The sequence below is a fragment of the Citrus clementina genome, unplaced genomic scaffold (genome assembly GCF_000493195.1).
Source record: "Citrus clementina cultivar Clemenules unplaced genomic scaffold, Citrus_clementina_v1.0 scaffold_3, whole genome shotgun sequence".
Lineage (NCBI taxonomy): Eukaryota > Viridiplantae > Streptophyta > Magnoliopsida > Sapindales > Rutaceae > Citrus > Citrus x clementina.
Window position 1 is genome coordinate 3,362,871 of NW_006262339.1, and position 26,400 is coordinate 3,389,270.

Below are 26,400 nucleotides of genomic sequence, written 5' to 3' on the forward strand. Positions count from 1 at the left end.
TAATTTTACTCAAATGGCGCTTGAAAAATAAGCCCAAGTGCTTATTTACAGAGTCCAGGGGAATATCGCAGAACAGATTACACATGGTTAACGAGAGAATGTTTGGCGAAAATTATGATGATTCTGTCACCTGTCTGAACTGACATGAACTGGAAAGGATAAAGAGATGCTTCATCATAAAAAGCAAAGAAATCAAAACTTTGGGGGACTGACTAATCAATCAAAGCAACCATAAAGCAAACCTAGAACCAAAAGTTGGTCTCTCATGTAATTCAAGTGCTTTTTCTTGGGTTCCAAAACAAATGGTCCATTGAGAAAGATGAAGCCTAGAAGAACAATATTAGATAATTTTTAAATTTCACAGCTTTTTCCAAATTAAAAAAATTCTGAAAACTATCTGTATGATTCCACGTTTTGCTTCAAGTGAAACTCTGAAGTTGACTGGCTAAACAACTGCAGCAATAACATCACAAACATTAAACATCCATAACATAATTGCAAACAAAGAAATACAATATTTGATAGAACATGTGGACGTTGTAATGAAAAATGATTAATGTAGCATAGCCTGTCAAAAATGGATACAGCAACGGTTGTGATGCTTACCCATGACAAGACACAGGCTTCCTTCCTTACATCTGGGCTGTTGTAATTTCATCTTCAATTATGAATCAGAAACCTCACAGTTTGTGATTAAACCTTTCCTGTATATTGTAATCTATTTTTGTGAACACCCAAACAGAAAAGAAGCGTCAGAAGGACAATGATGAAACATAATTGATTGAAAGAAGTCAGCCATCTTCCAATCTAGAAAGCAAAATGTTTTCCTCACTAAAATTGCCACTAAATTTTCCCGCAGCAAAGTCTATAAATTTAACAAGATCTTCAGGAGAAGATATCAAAGAATCATAATCCTCGAAATCAAGCATCAATGCTTTCTTTATCTCACAAGTCCATTTCTCCTCCTCGTGTATCATTCCATACGTTCTGCAGAAACCCATACACAATTTAAGAAATTCGGGATCATCCAAAGTTTCCTTTAAATACATGAAAAATCCAAAACTTCCAGCCAAATCATTGACACTTTTCATTTTCAATGCAATCTTCTGTATAGATACAAGATTCAATGCCAAGTGTCGAGCTACTGGGGATGAACTCCAAATTTGATTCTCATAGTCTCTGCGTAGGTGAAAAAGTATGACCACATTGACCAAAGAGAAGCGTGATAAGAAGGAAAAAAAATCGTAAAAGTTCATTCCTGAAAGAAAAGATACAATCAGTGCACATTTTATCTGTCAGAGGGAAAAAAAAGGGATATTTAATTGCACTGGAAACTGTATAGAGATTAGAGAATATCCATTTAATTTTGATGACATACCTGTGTTAGCTGCAAGATTACGTTGACAGAGACCTTCAAAATCATCACAGATGTCCCTTATGTCCTCTATGTACTCCTTAGCCTCATTATAGTCCCTCAACAGTAAATCCCACTGAGAGAATGATGGAAATTAATCAAAAATATTTTGTGATGTAAAATACTAGCTGTCACCTTTATTTTCTTTCAATGGCTAGTTTTACTTAATGAACTGCTTAGCTGCAGTATTGCTCTTACCACCCAAGAAAGGTTATAGCCATTGAACCAGTTGTGGTTTATTGATATTGTGTCTTCCTGAAAGCATCATGAATTCGGTTAAAGAGGAAATATAGCCATTCACCGAGCAAGCACATTTAACCACAAAATAAATAAATAAAATTTTAGTATTCTGCAGTTTCCTGCCAAAAAATCTGAGCCTAAGTATAAGATAAAAGTTGACAAACCACAGAGGGTTGGCTAAATATCAAAGCCTTTCTTTTTTCTTTTTTTTCCTCAATTTTATTTTAACAGTAGAACTAGTAATTATATGTTCAACAAATCCATTGGGGACTTTTCAAAAGCAGCTCCATGCTTTCTTTATCTTAGTAAAAACTGAGAAATCCCAAGAAGAAGCTATATTTGTAATTTACCCCCGAAGAACAGCAAACAAATGAGGAATACCAGATTATGAACTTGATGGTACCACCCACTGGGCACAAATATGATCTCGTTTTGTTCTTGAGTGCATTCCAACCAGAGAGTCTGCATCAATTACATGACCACATGAACTGATAAAACCAATTGTATTGTAATGAGAAGCTACATTTATAAGTTGAAAATAAAAAATTGTCACTCACCTTCTTGAAACCAGGAAAGTCAGTTTCACTTACATCATCAAAGATATTGTAGACACAGCCTTTTAAGTTTCTGAATCAAATAATACAGGCAAGTTAGACAACAAGGCTTAAGACATACAAAATGCAAAAGGTACACGATTATAACATAATATGCACACAATGAGTAAGAAATATCATCTAAGAAAATGAAATTTATGAAATATTGCGAAGATGTGCCATTTGCAAATTAAAACTCCCAACTTGAGGTCTATGTATTTATTCAATATCCCAATGAGTCCTAGTCTTGCCTGTCAAATACAAGATGACATTGAGAAGGAGATAGAAAAAGCCATTTTTTCTTCCCGCACACATTTGCTGACCAACTATATGATCTGAAAACATCAGCATGAAGAGGAGTCCAGGATCCTGCAGAAAAAATAAATAAATGGACAATAAACTTTGGTACTTGTCCATAAGGTAAGCACGCAACCAATCATAAGGGAAACTAAGTATCTATGTTGCAAGCAAACACAAATACAACATATCTATAGCTAACAAGTCCAAAAAGCAACAAAGAAAGATTCAGGATATCCATGCTCAAACCTTTGGCTCCCATATAAACAAAACGATAGTCAGAACAACACATATCATTATCCTTTTGATAAGACTCAGGATCCTTATGCAAACGATAATGGTCCAGATACATATTGAGCCAATCATCACAAAAAATCAGCGGGGTTCTGTATGCTACATATTCCGGGTATTCCTGACAATTAGAATAAAGAGGATAAAAGAAGTAGTGAGACCACTGCCCAGACATGTTTGAATATACACCAAGATAAAATGAATTAAAGCTAGGCGAGTGCCTCTAAGTTGATATGCACCACAATGGGGTAAAGTGGACAGTATCAAAATAACCATAACTCATACCTTCGCAAAATGCCAGTCTTTCAGATAAAGCACGGACTTGTCATTAGCCTCATTGGTGGAAGCATTGCTATTCTCCATAATAGAGTTCTCAAGCCAGTTCTTAACAAACTCTGAAAGAGACATTTCTACTCTCTTCTGGTCAGTGAATTCTCTGATGCCACAATCCGCAACCTATAAGTGCAAAAAATTCAGAAAACACTAACACGAACATTAAAAACAAAGAGTAGTTTGTCCAATTTTAGCTCAGGAACATAGCAACAAATAGAATAATGTGTAAATTTAATTCCAAAGCACAAAGCTTTTTTGCGCACTCCGAACTCAGTTAGCACTCAAATCAAAGCCTCAAACAAATAAGGGGAAACAAAGAGGAAGGGAAAGAGAGTTTAATAACACAACTGTTGAACCATGATTGGACCGAATTACAGGCAAAGGAAAGGAAGATTGAATTTTAACAACAAATGAATAGAATCCAAGAACAAGCTTTTTTTTCCAACCAAAAAAAAAAAGAAGCAGTTACATACATAGAACTTGAGCAATTAACAAAGTAAGTACCTGAACTTTGGATTTACCAAAATGGGTAGAAAAGAATTGAAGGTTTGGTTGTCCATTCTCAGTGACCCAGTCTTTGCAAGCTCTCCAATCATCCATCAAACCGGTTAACACAACCGGCTGATTTTTTGCCATGTATTTCTCCACAAACTCACTATAACTCAACTCTTTCCAATTCAACTTCTCAATTTGTCCCCCTCCAATTCTGATGCCCATATTCTTTTTTATTATTATTATTTTCTGTTTTGGGGTTAGCTCAGGGCACAGAATGAACAAGGGGTTTTTGTGCTTGCTTTGTAAGATTTCAGTTCTGCAGTTTGGTTCAGACCGACTTGTCGTTCATTTGGGCCAGAATTTCGTAAACCGACTTGTCGTTTAAATGAGCCATCTTGGGTAATTTAATTGGATGCACGACCAGGTGGCGCGAAGTCATTTGAACAACACCACGTAAATTTGAAACGACCAAACGGAAACGAACTCGTGTCCCACTCTTTTTCAAACTGATCAAGCCAGACAGGGCCTTGTTTTTTTTTCCTCGTACAGTTTCCATATACCAAACAGAGACTGCCTCTTCACTTAGCTCTCTCTATAATAGATAGAATCTATATATATATATATATATTTGTGCAATCGATCTATCTCTAGCTCACAAAGTTCTTAGCATTGGATTTGGAACCCGAAATCAAAACAGGGACAATTTGCTGAAGAAATTCAAAATCCCAATAAATGGCTGATCCTAGCTCATCTGCGCCTCGACCAGCTTCTTCCTCTGACCCGTACGTGCTTTTAAACCCTTTGTTTCTACCAACCTAAACTTAAAAAAAAAATAAAATCAGTGGCTTTATGCTTCGATTTGCTGTATGGATTTTGCGTCAACTTTAATGGCTATTTGTCCTTTAAATTTGTCTAGTGTTATAGTGTTATGTTTATTATGTGTAATTTAGTTGAATTTTGTTTCTTTGTGGAAAGTTCTGATTTTATGAACTACTCGGTGTTTCCTAAGATGTTAAATTTTGCAGTTTTTGCTGTTCACTCTGTTTTCGGTTCTTGGCTTTAGGCTTTAGGGAAGTTAAAAGTTTTGAAGCTGTGAAAATTTTAGGGTTTTTCATTTTGACAATCATTATTGGGCAAACCGATAATATAATCAGATTTAGCATTCAATTATTGGAAAAGCCTTAAACTTTTTCCTTTTGAAACCTAATATGTGAATATGTTGGGTATTGTTAGGGTTTTGTTCTTATTATATGAATCACTCCAACAGGAAAAGTAGTAAGAAAGATTATTCAACTGCTATTCTGGACCGCAAGAAGTCTCCCAACCGTCTTGTCGTTGATGAAGCAATCAATGATGATAATTCTGTTATCACCATGCATCCTAACACTATGGAAAAACTTCAGTTTTTCCGAGGTGACACTGTCTTAGTAAAGGTGACTTTACCCTCCCATTTGGCCTGCTAAAAGTTGTATTTTCTTCTGAGCATTATTTATGGAGTATCATTTTGTTATTCAGGGGAAGAAGCGAAAAGACACAGTTTGTGTTGTTCTTAGTGATGAACTATGTGAAGAGTCGAAAGTCAGAGTGAACAAAGTTGTACGATCTAATCTTAGAGTTCGTCTTGGAGATGTAGTATCTGTTCATCCATGCCCCGATGTGAAATATGGAAGGCGTGTTCACATCCTTCCCATTGATGATACGATCGAGGGTGTAACTGGAAACTTATTTGATGCATATTTGAAGCGTAAGTATGTTTTGTTTATTTTAAAACAAGAATTACCATAGTTGAATGTCTCCTTTTGTCCTGTTTTTATTAAGTTCTATTGTTTAATGGGGTTTTCTACTATTTCAACAGCTTATTTCATGGAATCTTACCGGCCAGTTAGGAAAGGCGACCTTTTTCTAGTCAGGGGTGGAATGAGAAGTGTTGAATTTAAAGTAATTGAGACGGACCCTGGTGAATATTGTGTTGTTGCACCGGATACTGAGATCTTCTGTGAGGGCGAACCTGTCAAACGTGAGGATGAGGAGAGATTAAATGAAGTAGGCTATGATGATGTTGGTGGTGTTAGAAAGCAAATGGCTCAAATCCGTGAGCTTGTAGAACTTCCTCTTAGACACCCTCAGCTTTTCAAATCAATTGGTGTGAAGCCCCCAAAAGGTATCTTGCTTTATGGGCCACCTGGGTCTGGAAAAACCCTGATTGCAAGGGCTGTTGCTAATGAGACAGGTGCCTTTTTCTTTTTGATTAATGGCCCTGAAATAATGTCAAAGTTAGCTGGTGAAAGTGAAAGCAATTTAAGGAAGGCATTTGAAGAAGCTGAAAAGAATGCACCATCTATAATATTTATCGATGAATTAGATTCCATTGCTCCAAAGAGGGAGAAGACACATGGTGAAGTGGAGAGGCGTATAGTATCCCAACTTCTAACTTTGATGGATGGCCTCAAGTCCCGGGCCCATGTGATTGTTATGGGAGCTACTAATAGGCCGAATAGCATTGACCCTGCTCTTAGGAGATTTGGAAGATTTGATCGTGAGATTGACATAGGTGTACCCGATGAAGTTGGAAGATTGGAAATTCTTAGGATCCACACAAAAAACATGAAACTTGCTGAAGATGTGAGACACTAACTCCGCCTTCTTTTTTTTTTTTTAAAAAAAAAGGCCCTATGAATAACTCACTTATTTGATCTAATATTGCTCATGCTTGATTGATTCAATTTTTCAGGTTGATCTTGAAAGAGTTGCAAAAGATACCCACGGTTATGTTGGTTCAGATCTTGCTGCTCTCTGTACAGAGGCTGCCCTTCAGTGTATTAGGGAGAAAATGGATGTCATCGACTTAGAGGATGAGACTATTGACGCCGAGGTGTTGAATTCAATGGCTGTAACAAATGAGCACTTCCAAACTGCATTGGGGACATCAAATCCTTCGGCCTTACGTGAAACTGTGAGTGTTTTATTTTTTTTTGTGTCCTAAATTAGTTGCTTAGGGTAAATTGTTGCTGTTTGGGGGTCATTGACATTTTTATTTCTCCAAAGAGAAATAGAAAAGTCTGGTTTAGTAATCAATCATTTTGGAAGTTTTTTACTTGCATCAAATTTGCGCATGCATGCAATTCTACAATATCAAGTTATATGTTGTGGTATCAGTGATTGGTTTATACATGTTTTTATCAATTTTCCCTTGATTGTTCCTTTGATAATTCCCGATGATAATAAATGCATATTCTTGATTGTTAGGTTGTGGAGGTTCCTAATGTCTCATGGGAGGATATTGGTGGGTTGGATAATGTTAAGAGAGAGCTTCAAGAGGTTTGTGACTTGAATTTCTGCTTTCCCTTAATTTTTCTCTTTCAGGTAACCTGTTTTACCATATGTGGACTAATTTCTGAAATCAAATGACATATAGACTGTTCAATACCCAGTGGAGCATCCTGAAAAGTTCGAGAAATTTGGCATGTCACCTTCTAAAGGTGTTCTCTTCTATGGACCTCCTGGCTGCGGCAAAACCCTTCTTGCAAAAGCTATTGCTAACGAGTGTCAAGCAAACTTCATAAGCGTCAAAGGACCTGAGCTGCTGACAATGTGGTTTGGAGAGAGTGAGGCAAATGTAAGGGAAATCTTTGACAAGGCACGACAGTCAGCTCCATGTGTGCTATTCTTTGATGAACTTGATTCTATTGCTACTCAGGTACTTATCTTTAAAATTTCTAAAATTGTGTACATTCTGAATGTTATCTTTGGAAACAGCCTGTTTACATATCTATGCAAACTCAAAAACAGAGAACTCGTGATAGGACTTAGGGTTAAATTAGGGCTGATTTTTATTGATTAAATCAGAAGAAAGAACAATCCTGACTTACAATTGAAGAGGTAGGTCAATCTCTCCCAAAACTCCTAATTGTTCCTAACACTAGATAAAACTCAACATAAATCCTAAACAACCCCTTAATCTCTTATTTATACCTGAACCCTAATTAATAATAAAATTACTAAACTGTCCCTGCCTCTAAAATTACTAAATTGCCCCTGCCTCTTTATATTTGCGCTTAACACAAGTTTTCATTGGTCTAACAACTCACTAGTCACCGGTTTACTTTTACTGCATTTTGCTGAATGGTATTATAGTTTGCTTTACTCTATTCCTTCCAAACTTCAGCGTGGCAGTTCTACTGGAGATGCTGGCGGTGCTGCGGATAGAGTACTGAATCAACTTCTAACTGAAATGGATGGGATGAATGCCAAAAAAACAGTTTTCATCATAGGCGCCACCAACCGGCCTGACATCATCGATCCAGCGTTGTTGAGGCCTGGGCGTTTGGACCAATTGATTTATATACCCCTGCCAGATGAGGCTTCCCGTCTTCAGATATTTAAAGCTTGTTTACGGAAGTCACCCATCTCTCCCGATGTTGACCTATCAGCTCTTGCACGTTATACTCATGGTTTCAGTGGTGCCGATATCACTGAAGTATGTCAGCGTGCCTGCAAATATGCAATTCGAGAAAATATTGAAAAGGTGAGAGGGATTTTCTGGCTGACTTTGGAATTGCACTTTTATAGTAGCTACCAATCTTTGTTCCACAATTTGTAGTCAATATTTCATTCTTCAATAAAATCTTTGGGGATTACAGGATATTGAGAGGGAGAGGAGGAAGATGGAGAACCCTGAAGCAATGGAAGAAGATGAGGTCGATGATGTCGATGAGATTAAGGCAGTACACTTTGAGGAATCAATGAAATATGCCCGCCGGAGTGTCAGTGATGCAGACATCCGGAAATACCAGCTCTTTGCACAGACCTTGCAACAATCTCGTGGGTTTGGGTCCGAATTCCGGTTTGCAGATCGTACCGAGAGTGCCGCCGCTGGGGCTGCAGATCCATTCTCTTCTGCCGCTGCTGCTGATGATGATGATCTATACAACTGAACTAAAACCGACGAAAGTTGAAGACACTGCAGTAAATGGAACATCTAGTGCCATGGGAATATTAATTATTAATTAATTATTGCCTAGGAACACTAGTGTATACTACTTTCGTGTTGACTCAGTTTCATGCTTTTTGTTATGTGAAATTTCATAGTATTAACTTAACATAATGTATCAATGGGTGTTGAAATTTTCCTATTTCAAATTTAGAATCTTAATACCAACCAGACTATTAATGTGTTAGGTGTTTCGCCTCCTAGAAGTGATTATAGCATTCTCATAGTTCATGTTACTAACTTGCTCCTACCGTCATGATGAATGAGCCCGTGTTCTCGTGACGGTCGTCGCATGTCTGAAATACGGAATATAAATGGAAAATACGATGAAAGAATTGAGAGACGAAAAAACTTACTGTGATCTTCTAATGCTGTATGTGTTATTATTATGATATTTTAGGAATGCTTGGTTGAAAGTGAATCCGTTTGTTATTCTTTGTCTTTTTATGAATTTATTTTTCTAGACGCGCGGAATCAACAAGAAGCATCACTCAAATTAATAGAAACCGTGTACTTCTTTATTAACAAAATTTCCTGTTTTGCGTCAACTGAACCACTTCATTACTCATGTATCTTGTACAGTCGGCACCAGACATTAACATTCCAATTTGAAATGTAACTAGTATGACCCGAAACTAAGTCATATGAAAATTTTATACCATAAAAAACGAAAATTAATTAGAAACAAACTAAATAAAAAAAAAAAAAAAAGACATTAACTTGAAGAGTTTAAACTTACGAAAAGAAAAGTATTAAAGCAACCAGCACACACATGCATCGTCCATCCATTTGTTTGAGACCTGAGAAATGGAAGGGACCATTATTGGTTTTGGTTCTAGTTGTTGGAAGGAGCTTTGTTTTTTAGCATTTCATATATGAGCATAATTTTGTTTGATTCTTGTACGTTGTATTATTATTATTATTATTATATGTCTCTCTCTTTCACGTGGTAGGGGCCTAGCTAGAAACACCAATATACGTAATAAATAAATCGATGGCGATACATTCAATAATAATAAATATAATGCGATATAAATAAAATGATGGAGATGGAGACGTCATATTGTCAAGCCCCAATCATTAATCCCACAGCCACACACACATGCATTCCTTTCTTTTTCTTCATCCCTTTCACATCCCCAGAGGCGAGAGAAACAAATCATCCTCGAAAACGCCCTTTTCACCCTGCAAAACTTGTTAATTTCTCTTCTTTTTAATTAACTGAATCGTTATTGTATTTTCCTGTCCATTGCTTGTGATTCAAGCGAAAAACAACAAGTAGTCGAAAATATTATTGTATTTTTGTTGGAAATATAATTAAGAAGTAATAATTAACAATAAGTTGAGCATATATTCAAGAAATGGTCTCATTCACTAGCACCAATTAACTCAAAGTTGCTATACATTGCTGTTGGCATGTTGCCATGCATCTAGTAATTAATGAAGCCACGTACCCAAAACATTGCTACATTTTTTACAATACCTCCCCCGACTCGACTACCCTTTTTAATTATTTTATCAACCTGCTCCTAACGGGCGATATTTGGAATAATATAATTTCCATCACATTCACATCGTCACTGATTCCTTGAGATATAACTACCAGAGGAAGATGAATAAGCAAGTGAGCAATGCGAAGACCCTTGGCCTTGGAGGAGTAACAGTTGAGCTGGGGTCACCGACGACGATGAATACGATGCGGTGTCAGTGCTTTTGGCAGCCGTTGGCTTGTGGGCCTCGCTTCCGCTGGCGGGTTCTTGTCGAATTTCCCTCAATAGTGCGGCCACATCTTTCATTGTCGGGCGATCTTCCGCACGATTGCTCGTGCACAGTAGCGAGATCCCTAGTGCTTGTAACATTTCTTGTATTTGTGTGTCCGGATGGCCTTGCAGCTTCGGATCAAGTACTTCAACTGGGTCCTTTTTGCTCTTTAGATGATCTCTGACCCACTGTATTACGTGCTGCCCATCTGGAAACGATGCGTCCACTGGTTTTTTCCCAGTTATTATCTCTAGAAGCACCACTCCGTAGCTGTACACGTCGCTCTTTTCGCTGATTTTCGTCAAATTGGCATATTCTGTGCATGAAGAATCATTTGAACTGTGTTAAACATACATCTAGTTTTCACATTAGCAATATTTACTTGTAACATTCAGCCGTACATTTTCATTTCATATCCTGTCACACTCACATCATAAAGTTGTGAGCAACTTTATTGTTATTATTGACCTCTTTCCGGATACACATAACATGATTACTCTTGTGTCACATCGTCTCGTGTCCTCCTGTTATTTCCAGCATATTCAGCTAGAATTAGAGATAATTGACCTAACACCTAACAATCATTTCCGTAACACCTAATAACAACAAATTCGAAAACTTTATTCTCCTAAAATCTCACATCATAGTCTTAACCAGTAACCTTATTTGTTAACATATATAACTTACGCTGTTATTGCCGTTATCAATATTGTCGCTCACTGTAGCTTGAGGACATTGCCAACTAAATCGTTTCGTTTAAAGAAAACACAATTGATAATCATAAATAAATAAATAAAACTCACCGGGGGCAATGTAGCCATAGGACCCAGCAAATTGCGGGTTAGCCGAAAATGAACCACCGCTATCATCTTCCACTAATCTTGCTAATCCAAAGTCGGCCAGACAAGACTCGTACCGTTCCCCTAACAAGATATTGTGGGACTTCACATCCCGATGCAAGATAGCCGGTACACAGTCATGATGCAAGTAACTTAGGCCCTCGGCCACGCCCAACGCTATCTTGAACCGTGTGTCCCACTCCAGTAATCCTGCGCACTCCCCGTCGTGTAATAGCATGCCCAGTGTGCCGTTCGGCATGTAATCGTAGAATAAGAGCTTTGTTTTCCGGTTCGCACCCCAACCTAATAACCTAACGATATTTCGATGACGAATCCTTGACAACGTGGCGATCTCGGACGAAAATGCTCCGGTTGATATTTTGTCGGACGCGCGGAACCTTTTGACCGCGACGGTCAATCCCGAAGGCAGAGTTACTTTGTAAACGATACCGGATCGACCTTGGCCAATGATGTTGCCAGCTGTCAGGCTTCTTGTCGCGTCACCAATTGACAAGTCAAGCTTGTTGTACAGTGTTAGCTCCCAAGGTGGTCCCATCTCCACGTCTTCATCACCTTCGTTGTGATGGGACCCGCTGAGGCCCCGTATTCTGGGTCCGAGGATAATGTAGAGAGCCGCCAGGAGGAGCGCGCACGCGGCGCTAAGTAAAACCACCATGGCCACGCGTGCTGCCCCCGCGTGCCTAGACGCTCCGTCCTTTTTGTAAGTGGAATCAGCGCACTGATTTCCAGAAAAGCAGAGGGAAGGGTTTCCAGAGAGGACGCTGAGAGGCAGCTTGGCGAAGAAAGGCGTGTCGGGCACCCGCCCCGAGAAGTTGTTGTGCGAGACATTGAGCACCACGAGATTTTGCAACTCCGCTAGAAAATCCAGGTCGCCGGATAGTTCATTATGCGACAAGTCTAAGATCCCAAGCTTGTTCAAACCCGTTAGTTCCGCCGGTAGCTCCCCGGAAATCTGGTTCCAGCTCAGATTGAGAGCAATTGCAAGCGCGGGGATCTTCCCCAAACTCGCCGGGATATTCCCTGAGAGCTGGTTGCTGCTCAAGTCGAGTAACTGTAGCTTCACACATGAACCGAGTTGACTCGGGATGGAACCGGCAAATCGATTCTTATTAAGCACGAGTTTTGTGAGCGAACTTAGCGATCCGAGATCGGGGCTTAACATCCCTCCAACCGAATTATCCGATAAATCAGCGAATTGCAATCTAACCAGCTGATGTAGACCTGCTGGCAAGTTTCCAGCAATCGAATTGGAATGCACGTCAAGAAAAGTCAAATTTCGGCACCCGGTTATTTCGTCCGGTATGCTCCCGGTCAACCGGTTTGACCCGAGATCTAAGAAATTCAAATTCTTCAAATTCCCGATCTCTGGAGGAATGAATCCGGTCAACTTGTTGCTATTCGCTCGAAAACGAATCAAAGACGAGCAGTTGCCCATTTCTGGCGGGATAACGCCGGAGAGATTGTTGGAGAGAAGCAACAGTTTGTTGAGTTTCTTGAGCTGGAAGATTCCTCTAGGGATGGGACCCGTTAAGCCGTTTTGAGATAAATCAACGGCTTCCAGATTCTGACAGTTGGAGATGGAGGGTGGGATCTCCCCTTCCAACCTGTTGTGCCAAACAAAGAGTAGAGTTAGATTTGACAAGTTACCAAATTCGGAAGGAATGGCTCCCGTGATCTGGTTGTTATCGAGCTCAATTTGAGCAAGTCTCTGACAATTTCCGATTTGAGCCGGAATTTCGCCCGAGATTTGATTGACGCTGAGCTGGAGCTCTTGCAGTGAAGTGAGATTGCCAAGTGTTTGAGGAATGCTGCCGGTCAATGAGTTCATCGATATGTCAATGATTGATAGTTGACTGCAGTTGCCAAGCTCCGGAGGAATGATCCCAACGAGGTTGTTCTGCCAGAGAAATAAGTTAACAAGATTCTTGAGGTTGCCCAATTTGCTTGGTATTGATCCGGTGAGGGCATTTTCGTAAAGGTAAATGTATTGAAGCTCGGTGCAATCTCCGAGTTCCGGAGGGATTTGGCCGGATAGGAGAGCTGTGTAGATGGCAATAGTTTGGAGCCTTTTCAATAGGCCGAGGGTTGGCGGAAGGAAGCCTGAAATGCTTGTTTCTGCTAAGCCAATCATGACCAAATTGGTGCAGTTACCAATTTCGTGAGGCAAGGAGCCCCCAAGGTTCTTGTTGCCGCCAGCTCTGATTGCTTCAAGATTCTTGAGCTTCCCTATCGTTGCAGGAATTGCATCGGTGAGTTGATTGTCGTACAAAAATAGCTGTGTCAAGCTGGAGAGGTTCCCAATTTGGATTGGGATGGCGCCCTCGAGCTGATTGGAGTTGAGACGGAGTTGTTCAAGCCTGAGCAAGCTGCAAAGCTCTCTTGGGATTTCACCGGTTAGGGAATTTTCACTCAAGTCGAGGTAGTTCAATTGGTTGAGCGAGGCAATCTCTTTTGGGATAGAGCCGGTGAGGTTGGTTCCTGATAGAACCAGCCTGTTTAAGGACAATAATGAGGTGAAATTAGTGGGGACATGTCCTAGCAAATCAACATACCTCAAGTCCAATCCCACTACTTGATTGTTCAAGTTGCAGGACACACCGAACCATTTACATGGAGTCTCATCACTAGGACTCCAATTACTTAACCCGTCATCCGATCCTTTCCAGTTTCTCTTCCATGAAAGAAGAGCTTCACCTTGTCGGTTAACTGCGTAAGGTGTATGAGGGAAGAGGATTATAATTACGACGACGAAGGAAAGGATTAGAGAATAGAGGGTCCATGGATAATATACAGGCATTACAGCTATTATGCTGGTGCTACAAACCCCAATGAGAGGAACAACACAACACCAACACGATGGGAGGGTACGAGTCTAGGGAGGAGGTACAATAACAATTGGAGAAATAGAAACCAAATCATGTCTTGAGGGCTATGTCTCTCTTTTTTCTTTTTATTTGTGCATAAAATTTACTAATTAATATGAAAGAAACCCAGAAACTCCGGATCCAAGAAACAGCTTGGCCATGATGTTTGTGCAGGGAGAAATGGAATATTATTAGATGGGGGTGTTTTTAACTTTTTTAACAGTTGTTTACGGAGTGGTGGGGGGAAAGAGCAAATAACTGTTTTTTTTAATTTGAACGAGGGGAGAGAGAGAGAGAGTTGAGATGAGTGACTGAGCGGGTTAAGGGACTTTTGTCTGTATTTTTTTTTTAGTATCCACCTTTTTATCTCTTTTACATATGTGGATGTGGCCTTGTAGCACAAAATTTTTCTTGCATTTTCTCTTGGATTTTACATAAGAAACAAAAAGGAATTGCTCTAAATTATTTGCTTAATGGCACTGTATTGATGTTGCTAGTTGCACCTTGTTTGCCCAATTAGCAATAAGGAATCTAAAGGGACTTTGTCTTGACAGGATTTGGGTGAGTCTGTTTAGTTAATTATAATTAATAGGATCAAGTTCAAAAATTGGGATCCAGAAATTTGACCCAAACGCTTACTCGCCTTGGCAGGGCATTATTAGATATAATTAAAAGAGCATACTGGCATTGGTTTAAAGTCCAAAACCACCCTTTTAAAAACAGAAATAAAAATCTGCAAATTTTTTTACAAAGGAATAAAATACCAAAAAGAGGAACTTGGCGCCTGGCGCCTGGCAGCAGCAGCCCTCATTCAACAGTATTGGATAGGAGCATACATGGATCTCAAATATTCATATCCAAAACAGAACCTTAATGCTTATTCAGATTCAGATCTAAACCAAATTAAATATATTATTATCGGCTCGACAATATGTTAGCCTGCTCAATATCCCCACTCATTACACGATGGTGAGACCTTTGACACTATGTGCATCTGTACAATTGTACTATGGAATCTTACATTATTAGTTGTTATAAATCATGCCCATTTGCGAATAACATATCAAAATGCAAATGCAATGATAAAATTCAAGATTTATTTGGTACCCACCGAATCAGGTACCATTTATTTTACTTCATTATGTAAGAATCCCCCATTAATGCTTTTGATTTGAAGAAAAAAAATGAAATATGAGACATCACGTGATGTCGTGAAGAAGAGGATTTGGTTTTACTTGATGATCTTTTTATACACGCATACATACATACAGCGTCGGTCCACGCATAATGCCTGCCTCGTGACTTTACTGTTGTGCTTGATATTTATTAATTTTATTATTTAACTCAAATTATCTTACGAGTATGTCTAATTCAGGAATCAAAGCACGAGGGCTTGCACATGACAAAGAGAAAGAAAGAGATATTAGAGTTTAGTAAAATTAAATCGGGGCAAAGGCAGCCACCAGCCAGCGATTTTGCAGGACAGCGCTTGGTGTCAAGTCTTTTTTATTGTTGATGGCATGAGAATGGAAGAGACAAGCACTCCCCATCAAAAAGTTGCGTTCCTACACATCTCCCACCACTAACATTATCGTTTTAATTCTCTCTTAGATATCATTACTTCTAGACACATAGGCATAGACTCTAGGGGTGCGCCTCATTTGATCAATTGATTTCAAAGAAGTTTCAGAATTTTCAGTTAAATTATAATTTAAACCCCTAGCTGTTTTTATATATGTGTGTGCATTGAAGGTGTTATATTTTTTATCTTCGTACGTATTTTTTTATTTGTAGAGAACTTGTCATGATTCTTGTCAAAATTATTGGCTGCAGCATCTAGAAGGTTTGAAGAAGCTGCAGCATCTAGAAGGTTTGAAGAAGAAAAAATGGGCTGGCCGAAATGCTTGAAAAAGGAAATGGAAAAAGAAGCAGTTTAAAGAAGAAAATGAAGAACACGGTTTTGACAAGGAAAAATTATTATTAATTTAATAGCCATTTTTTGGCTATAAAAGGGAGAGCTTCCCATTTCATTGAGCATCCAATTCCATTATTCAGAGAGTAATTTAGAGAGAGTCGAGAGTTGTGAGAAATAATTCTTGCAGAGCAGAGAGTCTAGTGAGTGAGAGATTGGGTGTATTGGGGTTTTGGGTTGTGAGCCAAAATATTACAATACTTGTAATCCTTATTTCACTAGTAAAATATTTCCTTCTGTTTTCGCCCGTGGACGTAGGCTAAAAGCCGAACCACGTAATTTCTGGTGTCCATTCTTTTGTGCTTGTTCTTTATTTTCTTACAATTTTACTTTAGCTGCGTGTCTGCTTCACCCACCAATTTCCTAACAAGTGGTATCAGAGCTATTGGTTGTATTTTTGGAGTCAGGAATTGTTCACGTATTCACGTATACGGTGTACGGCACTATTCACGTATACGGTATACGATACTATTCACGTATACGGAGTACGACACTATTCACGTATACGGAGTACGACACTATTCACGTATACGGTGTACGGTACTATTCATGTATACGGTACTATTCACGTGAAACGGTGGAAGCGATCCAAGAATTTTGCGGTGCAAAGCAGGGAATAGTGGTGTGAGTAAAGCAACTGTGTGATTCTGTACATGTCTAGGAAAGTTCTGTCACAAAGGCGATAAGAGCTTAAGGAGTCTGGGTTTTAAGTGGGACCATTGTGACCCCTCCAGTCTTTCCTGGGAACTTTCCTGGTGTGCATTCTCACACATACTCACAACTATTCAAGGTGGTACACTAGCTTGTGTACAGTATTTATCAATAAAATGGCGGCAAAGTATGAAATTGAGAAATTTAATGGAAATAATTTTTCGTTGTGGAAAATGAAGATGAAAGCTGTATTGAGGAAAAATAATTGCTTGGCAGCAATTGAAGAAAGGCCCATGGAGATAACTGATGACAAGTGGAACGAGGTAGACGGCAATGCCATTTCTGATCTACACTTGGCACTTGCGGATGGAGTATTATCCAGTGTGGCAGAGAAAAATACGGCGAAGGAAATATGGGATACTCTCACAAAATTGTACGAGGCCAAGTCACTACACAATAAAATCTTCTTGAAGAGGAAACTCTATACTCTTCGAATGGCGGAATCTACAATGGTGACCGACCACATCAACACATTGAAGACTCTATTTTCACAACTCACAACGTTGGGTCATAATATAGAGGAAAATGAACGTGCAGAGCTTCTACTTCAAAGTCTACCAGATTCGTATGATCAACTCATCATCAACCTGACGAACAACAATCCAGTGGAGAGTCTAGTTTTCGACGATGTTGCAGCCTCCGTATTAAATGAGGAGAGCAGACGGAAAAATAAGGAAAACAGACAAGCAAGTTCGCAGCAAGCAGAGGCGCTATCAGTGACGAGAGGGAGATCAACGGAACGTGGCCCCAGTGGGAGTCAAAATCAGGGTAGATCAAAATCCAGAAGTAAGAAGAATGTTAAATGCTACAAATGTGGCAAGAAAGGGCACGTCAAGAAGGAGTGTTGGAGTAATCAGAAGAGAAGAGAGGGCAAAGAACCTGAGTCATCAAATGCTCAGGGGTGTGTAGCAAGTACCTCAGATGATGGCGAAATTCTCTACAGTGAGGCAACAACTGTTTCAGAAGGCAGAAAACGACTTTCTGATGTCTGGCTTATAGACTCAGGAGCTACCTGGCACATGACCTCTAGGAGAGAATGGTTCCACACATATGAACCTATCTCAGGAGGATCTGTATATATGGGTAACGATCATGCCTTGGAGATCGCTGGTATTGGTACTATCAAAATAAAAATGTTTGATGGTACAATTCGCACAATTGGAGAGGTACGACATGTCAACGGCCTGAAGAAAAATCTATTGTCTTTGGGACAAATGGATAGTCATGGGTACAAAACTCATGTGGAGAATGGAATTATGAAGATCGTTAAAGGCGCGCTTGTATTGATGAAGGCAGAAAAGATTGGTGCTAATTTATTCATGCTTAAAGGAGAAACACTACAGGAGGCTGATGCGTGTGTCGCGTCAAATGGAGAAGAATCAACGATGATGTGGCATCTCAAACTCGGCCACATGTCAGAACAAGGCTTGAAGATTCTCTCTGAGCGAAAATTGCTTCCGGGGCTCAAATCGGTAAGTTTACCATTTTGCGAGCATTGTGTTATAAGTAAGCAGCATAGATTAAAATTCAGTAGATCTATTGCTAGAAGTAAATGCATTCTAGACTTGATTCATTCTGATGTTTGGGAATCACCGGATATATCCATGGGAGGTGCAAAGTACATGGTGACTTTCATTGATGATTATTCCAGAAGATGTTGGGTGTATCCAATTAAGAAAAAGTCAGATGTATTTCCTGTGTTTAAAGAATACAAAGCGCGGGTGGAACTTGAATCTGGTAAAAAGATCAAGTGCTTGAGGACAGATAATGGTGGAGAATATACAGACGGCGAGTTTCTTACTTTCTGTAAGCAAGAAGGTATTCAGAAACAGTTCACGGTGGCATACACTCCTCAACAAAATGGAGTGGCAGAACGGATGAACAGAACTCTTACAGAAAGAATAAGAGCTATGTTGAGGACTGCTGGTCTACCCAATTCATTCTGGGCAGAAGCAGCCAAAACTGCCTGTTATATAGTAAATCGGTCGCCATCTACAGCTATTGGGTTGAAGACAGCGATGGAGATGTGGACTGGAAAGCCAGCTGATTATTCCTACCTACATGCATTTGGATGTCCTGTGTACGTGATGTACAATGCCCAAGAAAGAACAAAGCTGGATGCAAAATCTAGAAGATGTATCTTCTTGGGGTATGCTGATGGAGTAAAGGGGTATCGTCTGTGGGACCCCACTGCCCACAAGATCGTCATCAGCAGAGATGTTATTTTTGTAGAAGATCAACTGCAAAGAAAAGATGAAGATGATGGCACTGTAAAAGAAAAGTCAGAGACTGTGCCGGTATATGTCGAGAATAATCCAGAAGATTCAGATTCTTCTGAAGTAGCATCAGAGCACGAGGAACAAGAACCAGTTGAGTCCGAGGCTCCAGAAGTTCGTCGTGTTAACATATATGTTTCCATAATATTGATTTTGATGATAACAAACAAGATTAAGAATGATTAATCTTTTAAGCTCAAATTATTGAAAAATATATTTTAAATAAATCATTTTTTTTCACATTATAAATGTTTTATATTTTAATGGAAAAATGATTTTATGCAATTGATTGTTTTTATTCCTTTTGAATAAATCATTATTTTCACTTTATAAATGTTTCATATTTAATGGAAAAATGATTTTATGAAATTGGTTGTTTTTCAAAGTTTATGGTTTAATTGAAAGAATTTTGAAAACTTTGAAATAAACAAGTAGTGCTTGAAATTTCGGATTTGGACCTATTTGAAACTATTTAAATGTTTTTGGGCCATTATATAATTTCATAAAGTGTGGGCGAAGTCATAATTTCAGAAAGTTGTGGGATTGAGAAAGCATTATTTAAAATTCTGAAATTGGACCTATTTGCAAACTTTCATAACGTTTTGGGCCATACTACAGTTTTATAAAGTTTTGGGGTCAAACTGTAAATTTCGGGAAATGTTTCACTGTAGCAGTTACTGTAGCAAGCGGCTTACCGGATACTGATAAACGGCAGGCCGAATTCGGGGCAGTAAGCATCCAGAACGAAAACGGCTTACCGGATTCTAAAAATCGGAAATCCGGATTCGGGGCAGTAAGCACCAGAACGAAAGCGGCTAACCGGATGTCCATAAACGGCAAGCCGGTTACGACAAAAAATGTGCATAACGGCTAGTAACGGCTAGTTTTTGAGTTCAAACTATATAAACTCAAAACCAATTCATTTTTGGTAACTCAAGCAAGTATAAACAAGTGCACACAACATATATTGAGCTTCCATTTCGTAAATCATCATTTGTTGAATCATCATTGAGCTATAATTTGTATATCCACTCTTAAAGAGAGTTTTTGTTGTAATTTTCTTTTCTCATCAAATTGTGAGTGTACAAGTGTGGGAAACACTTGGGGTGAAGAGATTGGAGATATAATCTCTTGTTGTAAAGGTTCATTGACACCTTGAAGTCAATTGTAAGCGTTTGAAGCCTTGGGAGGCTAGCTTAGTGAAATCCTCAAGCCCGGTGAGCTTGGAGGCGTGGACGTAGGCGGGGATAGCCGAACCACGTAAAAATCCTTGAGTTTGCTTTCTCTTCCCTTACTCATTTATTATTGTGCTTTTATCAAATTTATTGTTTTCGAATTTATTAAGGCATTAGATTAAATTGTTGTGTGGTTTGCCTAGGATAATTTTTAAAATTCCAATTCACCCCCCCCTCTTGGGTTGCCTAGCTAGTATTTCACGTCGGTCAACTCGTGAGAGACGACCGCCAACGTGGCACTCGGAGTATGTCACAGAGATCAACGTTGCATACTGTCTTCTAACAGAGGATGGAGAGCCTTCAACTTTCCATGAAGCTTTAAACAGCTCAGATGTTGCTTTGTGGATGACAGCAATGCAGGAAGAAATTGAAGCTCTACACAAGAACAAGACATGGGAACTTGTACCACTACCACGTGGAAGAAAAGCCATTGGAAACAAATGGGTCTACAAGATCAAACGTGATGGCAATGACCAAGTGGAGCGGTATCGTGCGAGACTGGTAGTGAAAGGATATGCTCAGAAAGAAGGTATTGACTTCAACGAGATATTTTCTCCGGTGGTTCGACTCACAACAGTCAGAATAGTCTTGGCAATGTGTGCTACATTTGACCTACATCTAGAGCAGTTAGATGTTAAAACTGCATTTCTTCATGGAGAACTTGAAGAAGAAATTTATATGCTCCAACCAGAAGGTTTTGCAGAAAAAGGAAAGGAGAACTTGGTTTGCAGGTTGAACAAATCTCTATACGGTCTCAAACAGGCGCCGAGGTGTTGGTATAAGAGATTTGATTCCTTCATCATGAGCCTTGGATACAACAGACTCAGTTCAGATCATTGTACATATTACAAGAGGTTTGAAGATAATGATTTCATCATTTTACTGTTGTATGTGGATGACATGTTGGTAGCAGGTCCCAACAAAGATCGAATCCAAGAATTGAAGGCACAGTTGGCTAGGGAGTTTGAAATGAAGGACTTGGGACCAGCAAACAAGATTCTAGGGATGCAAATTCACCGAGACAGAAATAACAGGAAGATTTGGCTTTCTCAGAAAAATTACTTGAAGAAAATCTTGCGGCGCTTCAACATGCAAGATTGTAAGTCAATTTCTACCCCACTTCCTGTTAATTTCAAATTATCCTCAAGTATGTGTCCTAGCAATGAAGCGGAGAGGAAGGAGATGTCTCGAGTACCGTATGCATCAGCAGTGGGAAGTTTGATGTTCGCTATGATATGCACAAGACCGGACATTGCACAAGCAGTGGGAGCAGTCAGTCGATACATGGCGAATCCTGGCGGAGAGCATTGGATAACTGTGAAGAGGATTCTGAGATACATCAGAGGAACCTCAGATGTTGCATTATGTTATGAAGGGTCAGAGTTTACTGTCAGGGGCTATGTGGATTCAGATTTTGCAGGAGACCTTGATAAAAGGAAATCCACTACTGGTTATGTGTTTACACTTGCGGGAGCAGCTGTAAGCTGGGTTTCGAAACTGCAGACCGTTGTGGCTTTATCTACAACAGAAGCAGAATACATGGCAGCTACACAAGCTTGCAAGGAAGCTATCTGGATACAAAGATTATTGGAGGAGCTCGGGCACAAACAACAGAAAATTCCTGTGTTTTGTGACAGTCAGAGTGCCTTGCACATTGCAAGGAATCCAGCTTTTCATTCCAGGACAAAGCACATAGGAGTTCAGTATCACTTCGTTCGAGAAGTAGTGGAAGATGGAAGTGTGGATTTACAGAAAATCCATACGAAGGAGAACCTAGCAGATGTTTTGACCAAGCCGATAAATACTGATAAGTTTGTCTGGAGTAGATCCTCCTGTGGCCTAGCAGAAACGTAGGCAACATGATTATGGCGAAGCAGATAGGATGGTGTGGAGATTGATTGTTTTTCAATCTAATCTCCAAGTGGGAGAATGTCAAAATTATTGGCTGCAGCATCTAGAAGGTTTGAAGAAGCTGCAGCATCTAGAAGGTTTGAAGAAGAAAAAATGGGCTGGCCGAAATGCTTGAAAAGGAAATGGAAAAAGAAGCAGTTTAAAGAAGAAAATGAAGAACACGGTTTTGACAAGGAAAAATTATTATTAATTTAATAGCCATTTTTTGGCTATAAAAGGGAGAGCTTCCCATTTCATTGAGCATCCAATTCCATTATTCAGAGAGTAATTTAGAGAGAGTCGAGAGTTGTGAGAAATAATTCTTGCAGAGCAGAGAGTCTAGTGAGTGAGAGATTGGGTGTATTGGGGTTTTGGGTTGTGAGCCAAAATATTACAATACTTGTAATCCTTATTTCACTAGTAAAATATTTCCTTCTGTTTTCGCCCGTGGACGTAGGCTAAAAGCCGAACCACGTAATTTCTGGTGTCCATTCTTTTGTGCTTGTTCTTTATTTTCTTACAATTTTACTTTAGCTGCGTGTCTGCTTCACCCACCAATTTCCTAACAATTCTTTGGTCTCAAATTCGGAGAGATAAGTACTTGAAAAAGACACTCCGACATCCAAGTTAAGGTTTAATTAAGATTAAAAAAATAGAAAATATTAGTTTTTCTCTCTCAATATGAACAAAAGGTGAAATATCCCCATTTTTTTAGACATGGTTTCTATTTATAGATGATGAGTTATGCAGATTTAGGGTTTTGTCTTGAACTCTCAATCTAAGAACATGTGTCACCCATTATTTCTATACAAGTGGAGGTGAATATAATTTAAGGAATTATTATGGTCATGTGTGTTTCCTTAGTCGTATGACCTCTGGGCGTGATTTCTTTAGACTAATGGATTGCCAAACTAATTCTCTCTTCTTGCCATTTTTTTAAGCTCAAGAATAAATTTTCCTTAAGTGTTATTCTCCTGAAATAGCTTGGATGTTATTTACCCGGAAATAATTTAGATGTTATTTTCTCGGAATATTTTCTTTTATCTAACAGAATGGACGCGTGACATAGTTTGGTGCCTTTTGGAATAAGGCACCTACATGTGTGTGTGTGTTCATTATTTTAACAAGACCAACGTGTTTGATGTTACTTTAATTTCAATTGAGTTGTTTTTTGTGGTTTAGGAATTAGGGGCATCTATTGTACTAGGATGGAACTTAGTAGATTGTTAGTCATGTTCTATTGACTCATATACACACCGGTACATCGTGTGTGTTATATCAAGCCTCATAATGTGTTTCTCTAGAGTTTCTTTTTTTTTTAAAAAAAAAAAGTTTACATTTAGATTCATAACAGCTTTTTCTTATTTTCTTTGTTGAGTATAATTTTTTGCAAGCATAAATAATCTTTGTTTGTAAATTTTTTAGGCATTTTCTCATTTAGTCCTTGATTTGATGTGCCATTTATAGTTTACAAGTGAGCACTTTTGTCCGGTGGAAGTAATTTCAATTTGCATTATACTTTTTAATTTATAAATGTAAATGAAATGCACAACTCAAATTAATTGATTTATTTATAATACATCTTTTCAATCTCAAGAAACTGTATGCCATACACTTTTTAATCTAATGCAGGAATGAAATCGATATATATTCCATAACAAAATCTACAATGTTTTTTTTTTTTCATTTTTGATCAATAAAAATCAGAATTCTTTTGGAAATGGAAACTAAGTGAGATGGAACTGAGAAAAAAAGTGACCCTCTCTTATGTGAATGACGCGTGGCCTAGACTGCATTATCCTTCAATTTCTAAAATTTTTCTTTTTAACCAATTATCCATTTTTTATATGCTTTACAGATTGCGGTAACTCCTCTTCTCTTGATTTCAGTCACAAGTGGCAAAAGCATAAGCACAGCAATTGTCTAGCTAGCTACTATATTTGATGTTTCCTTTCGTGCATGCACACATATACACATATCCTAAATTTCAGTCACAGCAATCCTCTTCTCTTGATTTCAGTCACAAGTGGCAAAAGCATAAGCACAGCAATTGTCTAGCTAGCTACTATATTTGATGTTTCCTTTCGTGCATGCACACATATACACATATCCTAAATTTCATTTTATTTTGTAGTTTGTGCTATATAGATAATGACTATCTTAGAGTTATTATAAAATAAAACATAAATCACGATTACATATGAAAAATAATAAATAATAAAACATATATTATAATTTTAATTATGTAGTTATAAAAACGTATTCCAACCTTCGAGCTGTAATTAAACCCATATATATATATTATATTTTTGGGCTGAGCTAATATGATTGTACGGATGTCGCTTTTTGTTTGGTACCAATAATTACACGATTGGATCTTAAAAGAAGTAGCTATGATTTGAGATGAGAATAGACTATGAGGTGAAAGAGTTGTTCAAATCAAAGAATAATAGAGAGTTCTACCTAATGCTACTCTACTTCCTTTCTTGCGCTGGCCCTTTCAAAGTTATCCTGTAATCTTACGGAAAAAAAATTATAGAAGACTAATAAACTTCTCCTTTTTTTACTTTTTTTTTTTTTTAATTTCTTATTAAGAATAGGGATGGACAAAAAAATCATTGTCCTAAAAAAAAGAACCGGACCAACAGTTTAGTTTGGTTCTTAAAATTAAGCAAAAGTCTATTTGTTTATATGAGAAAAAAATTGAAAACTACAAAAAATAGAGAATGCGAAGGAAATTACAATTTGAAACTAAAAAAAACTAAACTGAACCAATTCGATATGGTTCGGTTCAAATTATTATTTCTAAAAAAACAATGATTTAATTCAATTACAAACTAAACTGGATCGAACTATTTTCGTATGAAGAAAATCATAACACCGCAATACTTGACCCAACCATGTATTTCATAAATAATTGGTCTTTCTTATCTGATCCGATCAAAACATGACCGCAGGAAAGATCAAGCAAATCTTCAATATTTATTGAAAAATAAGTTTCCGCTCGAGCATACTACTTGACATACTTACTGCAAGAATGAACCCACCTATAAACCCTAATTAGATGCGGATATGTACGTATCCAGTATCCACCCCTAATTTGGTGAATTGTGAGATGTTGTAATTTTTGTCAACCTTACTTCTTTGATTATTATTATTTTTTATTGGAAAAAAAGAAAATTTTATTGCTGAATGGGGGTGGTAAACAAGTTAAATAGTAACGAAGTTTAAGATTATGCTGCCAAAAAATCATTCAGACTTAAAATGTATGAACGCCTAAATAGTGAACAACAAAACCCAATTCAAGAAGCAAACAGAACACTAGTGATAAAAATAATTGAGTTTCCTTTTCTTCAAACATTTGGAATCTTTGAACCATATATTAGATCGACCAAATCGCTAGTTCATGATCATGGATAAGGTTTTTTTTTTTTTTTGGTTGACTAAATCAAGAAGATTGCAATTAATAATGTTAGTGATTTATATAACAGTCATAGATGGATTAATAATCTAACGAAACATGCAAGATCGTGTGATTTAGATATATTTAAGATCTTTAATAATCCAAACAGTACTTGCAAATTGATCAATAATATCATTATATCAAATCAACATTTATTTTCCAGATTCCAAATCTCTCTTATATGCAATATGTTCATCTTTACTTGGTACCACAACACTCGTGCATTTTGATAAAGGGAATAGTTTCATTGATTGAATGCTAGCTTTTGAGCAATTATTGAGTAACTAACTAACTATTAGGGAAAATCCCAATGGAAATTGCTTTTCTAATAAAAGTTTAGTCAACTATAACATCATGATTTAAACCAAGAAGCTTTTGCTAATTACGGCTAATGTAGGCCCAAAAACAAGTGATGCCTCACAATTGGATGATAGATAGTTAGATACAATCCCACGAATTTAATATAACCAAAAGGTATACGTGTGCGCGCGCGCGCGCGCGCACACACACGTACTTGATTTTTTTTTTTTTTGGTTTATATGTATTATATGATTTGTTATTATTGAATTTCACATTAAGGGCTTTTGGGAAGCTATTTTTTTGGGTTTCCAATGCGCAATGCTATTTGCTTCATGTGCTGCAGTGCTCGGTGGGTTGGTTTTCCTTTTGCTTTGAATTTTTTTTTGATTACATGAGACTATTGCTCAAATTACAA

At 38.1% G+C, this 26,400-nt stretch overlaps 3 protein-coding genes across 5 annotated transcripts; 1 reads left to right on the forward strand and 2 right to left on the reverse strand.

Moving 5' to 3' along the window:
• Nucleotides 1-21: 21 nt before the first annotated feature.
• On the reverse strand, nucleotides 22-3,995 carry LOC18048254 (jmjC domain-containing protein 4). Of its 2 annotated transcripts, XR_002906360.1 has the most exons (10): nucleotides 3,673-3,995; nucleotides 3,121-3,291; nucleotides 2,794-2,956; nucleotides 2,499-2,616; nucleotides 2,212-2,281; nucleotides 2,036-2,116; nucleotides 1,613-1,669; nucleotides 1,379-1,490; nucleotides 607-1,258; nucleotides 22-453 (listed from the first exon to the last, which is right to left on the reverse strand). XR_002906360.1 is itself a non-coding variant. In XM_006439815.2 (9 exons), exons 1-9 carry the CDS (start codon nucleotides 3,883-3,885, stop codon nucleotides 792-794), a joined length of 1,452 nt encoding a protein of 483 aa, XP_006439878.1. In that variant the 5' UTR covers nucleotides 3,886-3,995; the 3' UTR covers nucleotides 518-791. The 2 variants fall into 2 exon arrangements, 1 of the variants encoding a protein (XP_006439878.1); XM_006439815.2 differs by lacking the exon at nucleotides 22-453 and having other exon boundaries at nucleotides 518-1,258.
• Nucleotides 3,996-4,191: 196 nt separating this feature from the next.
• LOC18048255 (cell division cycle protein 48 homolog) lies at nucleotides 4,192-8,840 on the forward strand. Of its 2 annotated transcripts, none has more exons than XM_024187917.1 (9): nucleotides 4,192-4,445; nucleotides 4,897-5,096; nucleotides 5,179-5,407; nucleotides 5,519-6,285; nucleotides 6,395-6,616; nucleotides 6,910-6,981; nucleotides 7,079-7,360; nucleotides 7,829-8,188; nucleotides 8,304-8,840. In XM_024187917.1, the coding sequence occupies exons 2-9, from the start codon at nucleotides 4,914-4,916 to the stop codon at nucleotides 8,595-8,597; spliced, it is 2,409 nt and encodes an 802-aa protein (XP_024043685.1). In that variant the 5' UTR covers nucleotides 4,192-4,445; nucleotides 4,897-4,913; the 3' UTR covers nucleotides 8,598-8,840. The 2 variants fall into 2 exon arrangements, with proteins under 2 accessions (XP_024043685.1, XP_006439879.1); XM_006439816.2 differs by having other exon boundaries at nucleotides 4,931-5,096.
• A 1,183-nt stretch (nucleotides 8,841-10,023) lies between these two features.
• Nucleotides 10,024-14,492, reverse strand: LOC18046968 (LRR receptor-like serine/threonine-protein kinase). The gene is made up of 2 exons (XM_006439817.2): nucleotides 11,218-14,492; nucleotides 10,024-10,730 (listed from the first exon to the last, which is right to left on the reverse strand). The coding sequence occupies exons 1-2, from the start codon at nucleotides 14,069-14,071 to the stop codon at nucleotides 10,231-10,233; spliced, it is 3,354 nt and encodes a 1,117-aa protein (XP_006439880.1). The 5' UTR covers nucleotides 14,072-14,492; the 3' UTR covers nucleotides 10,024-10,230.
• Between the last annotated feature and the right edge of the window lie 11,908 nt (nucleotides 14,493-26,400).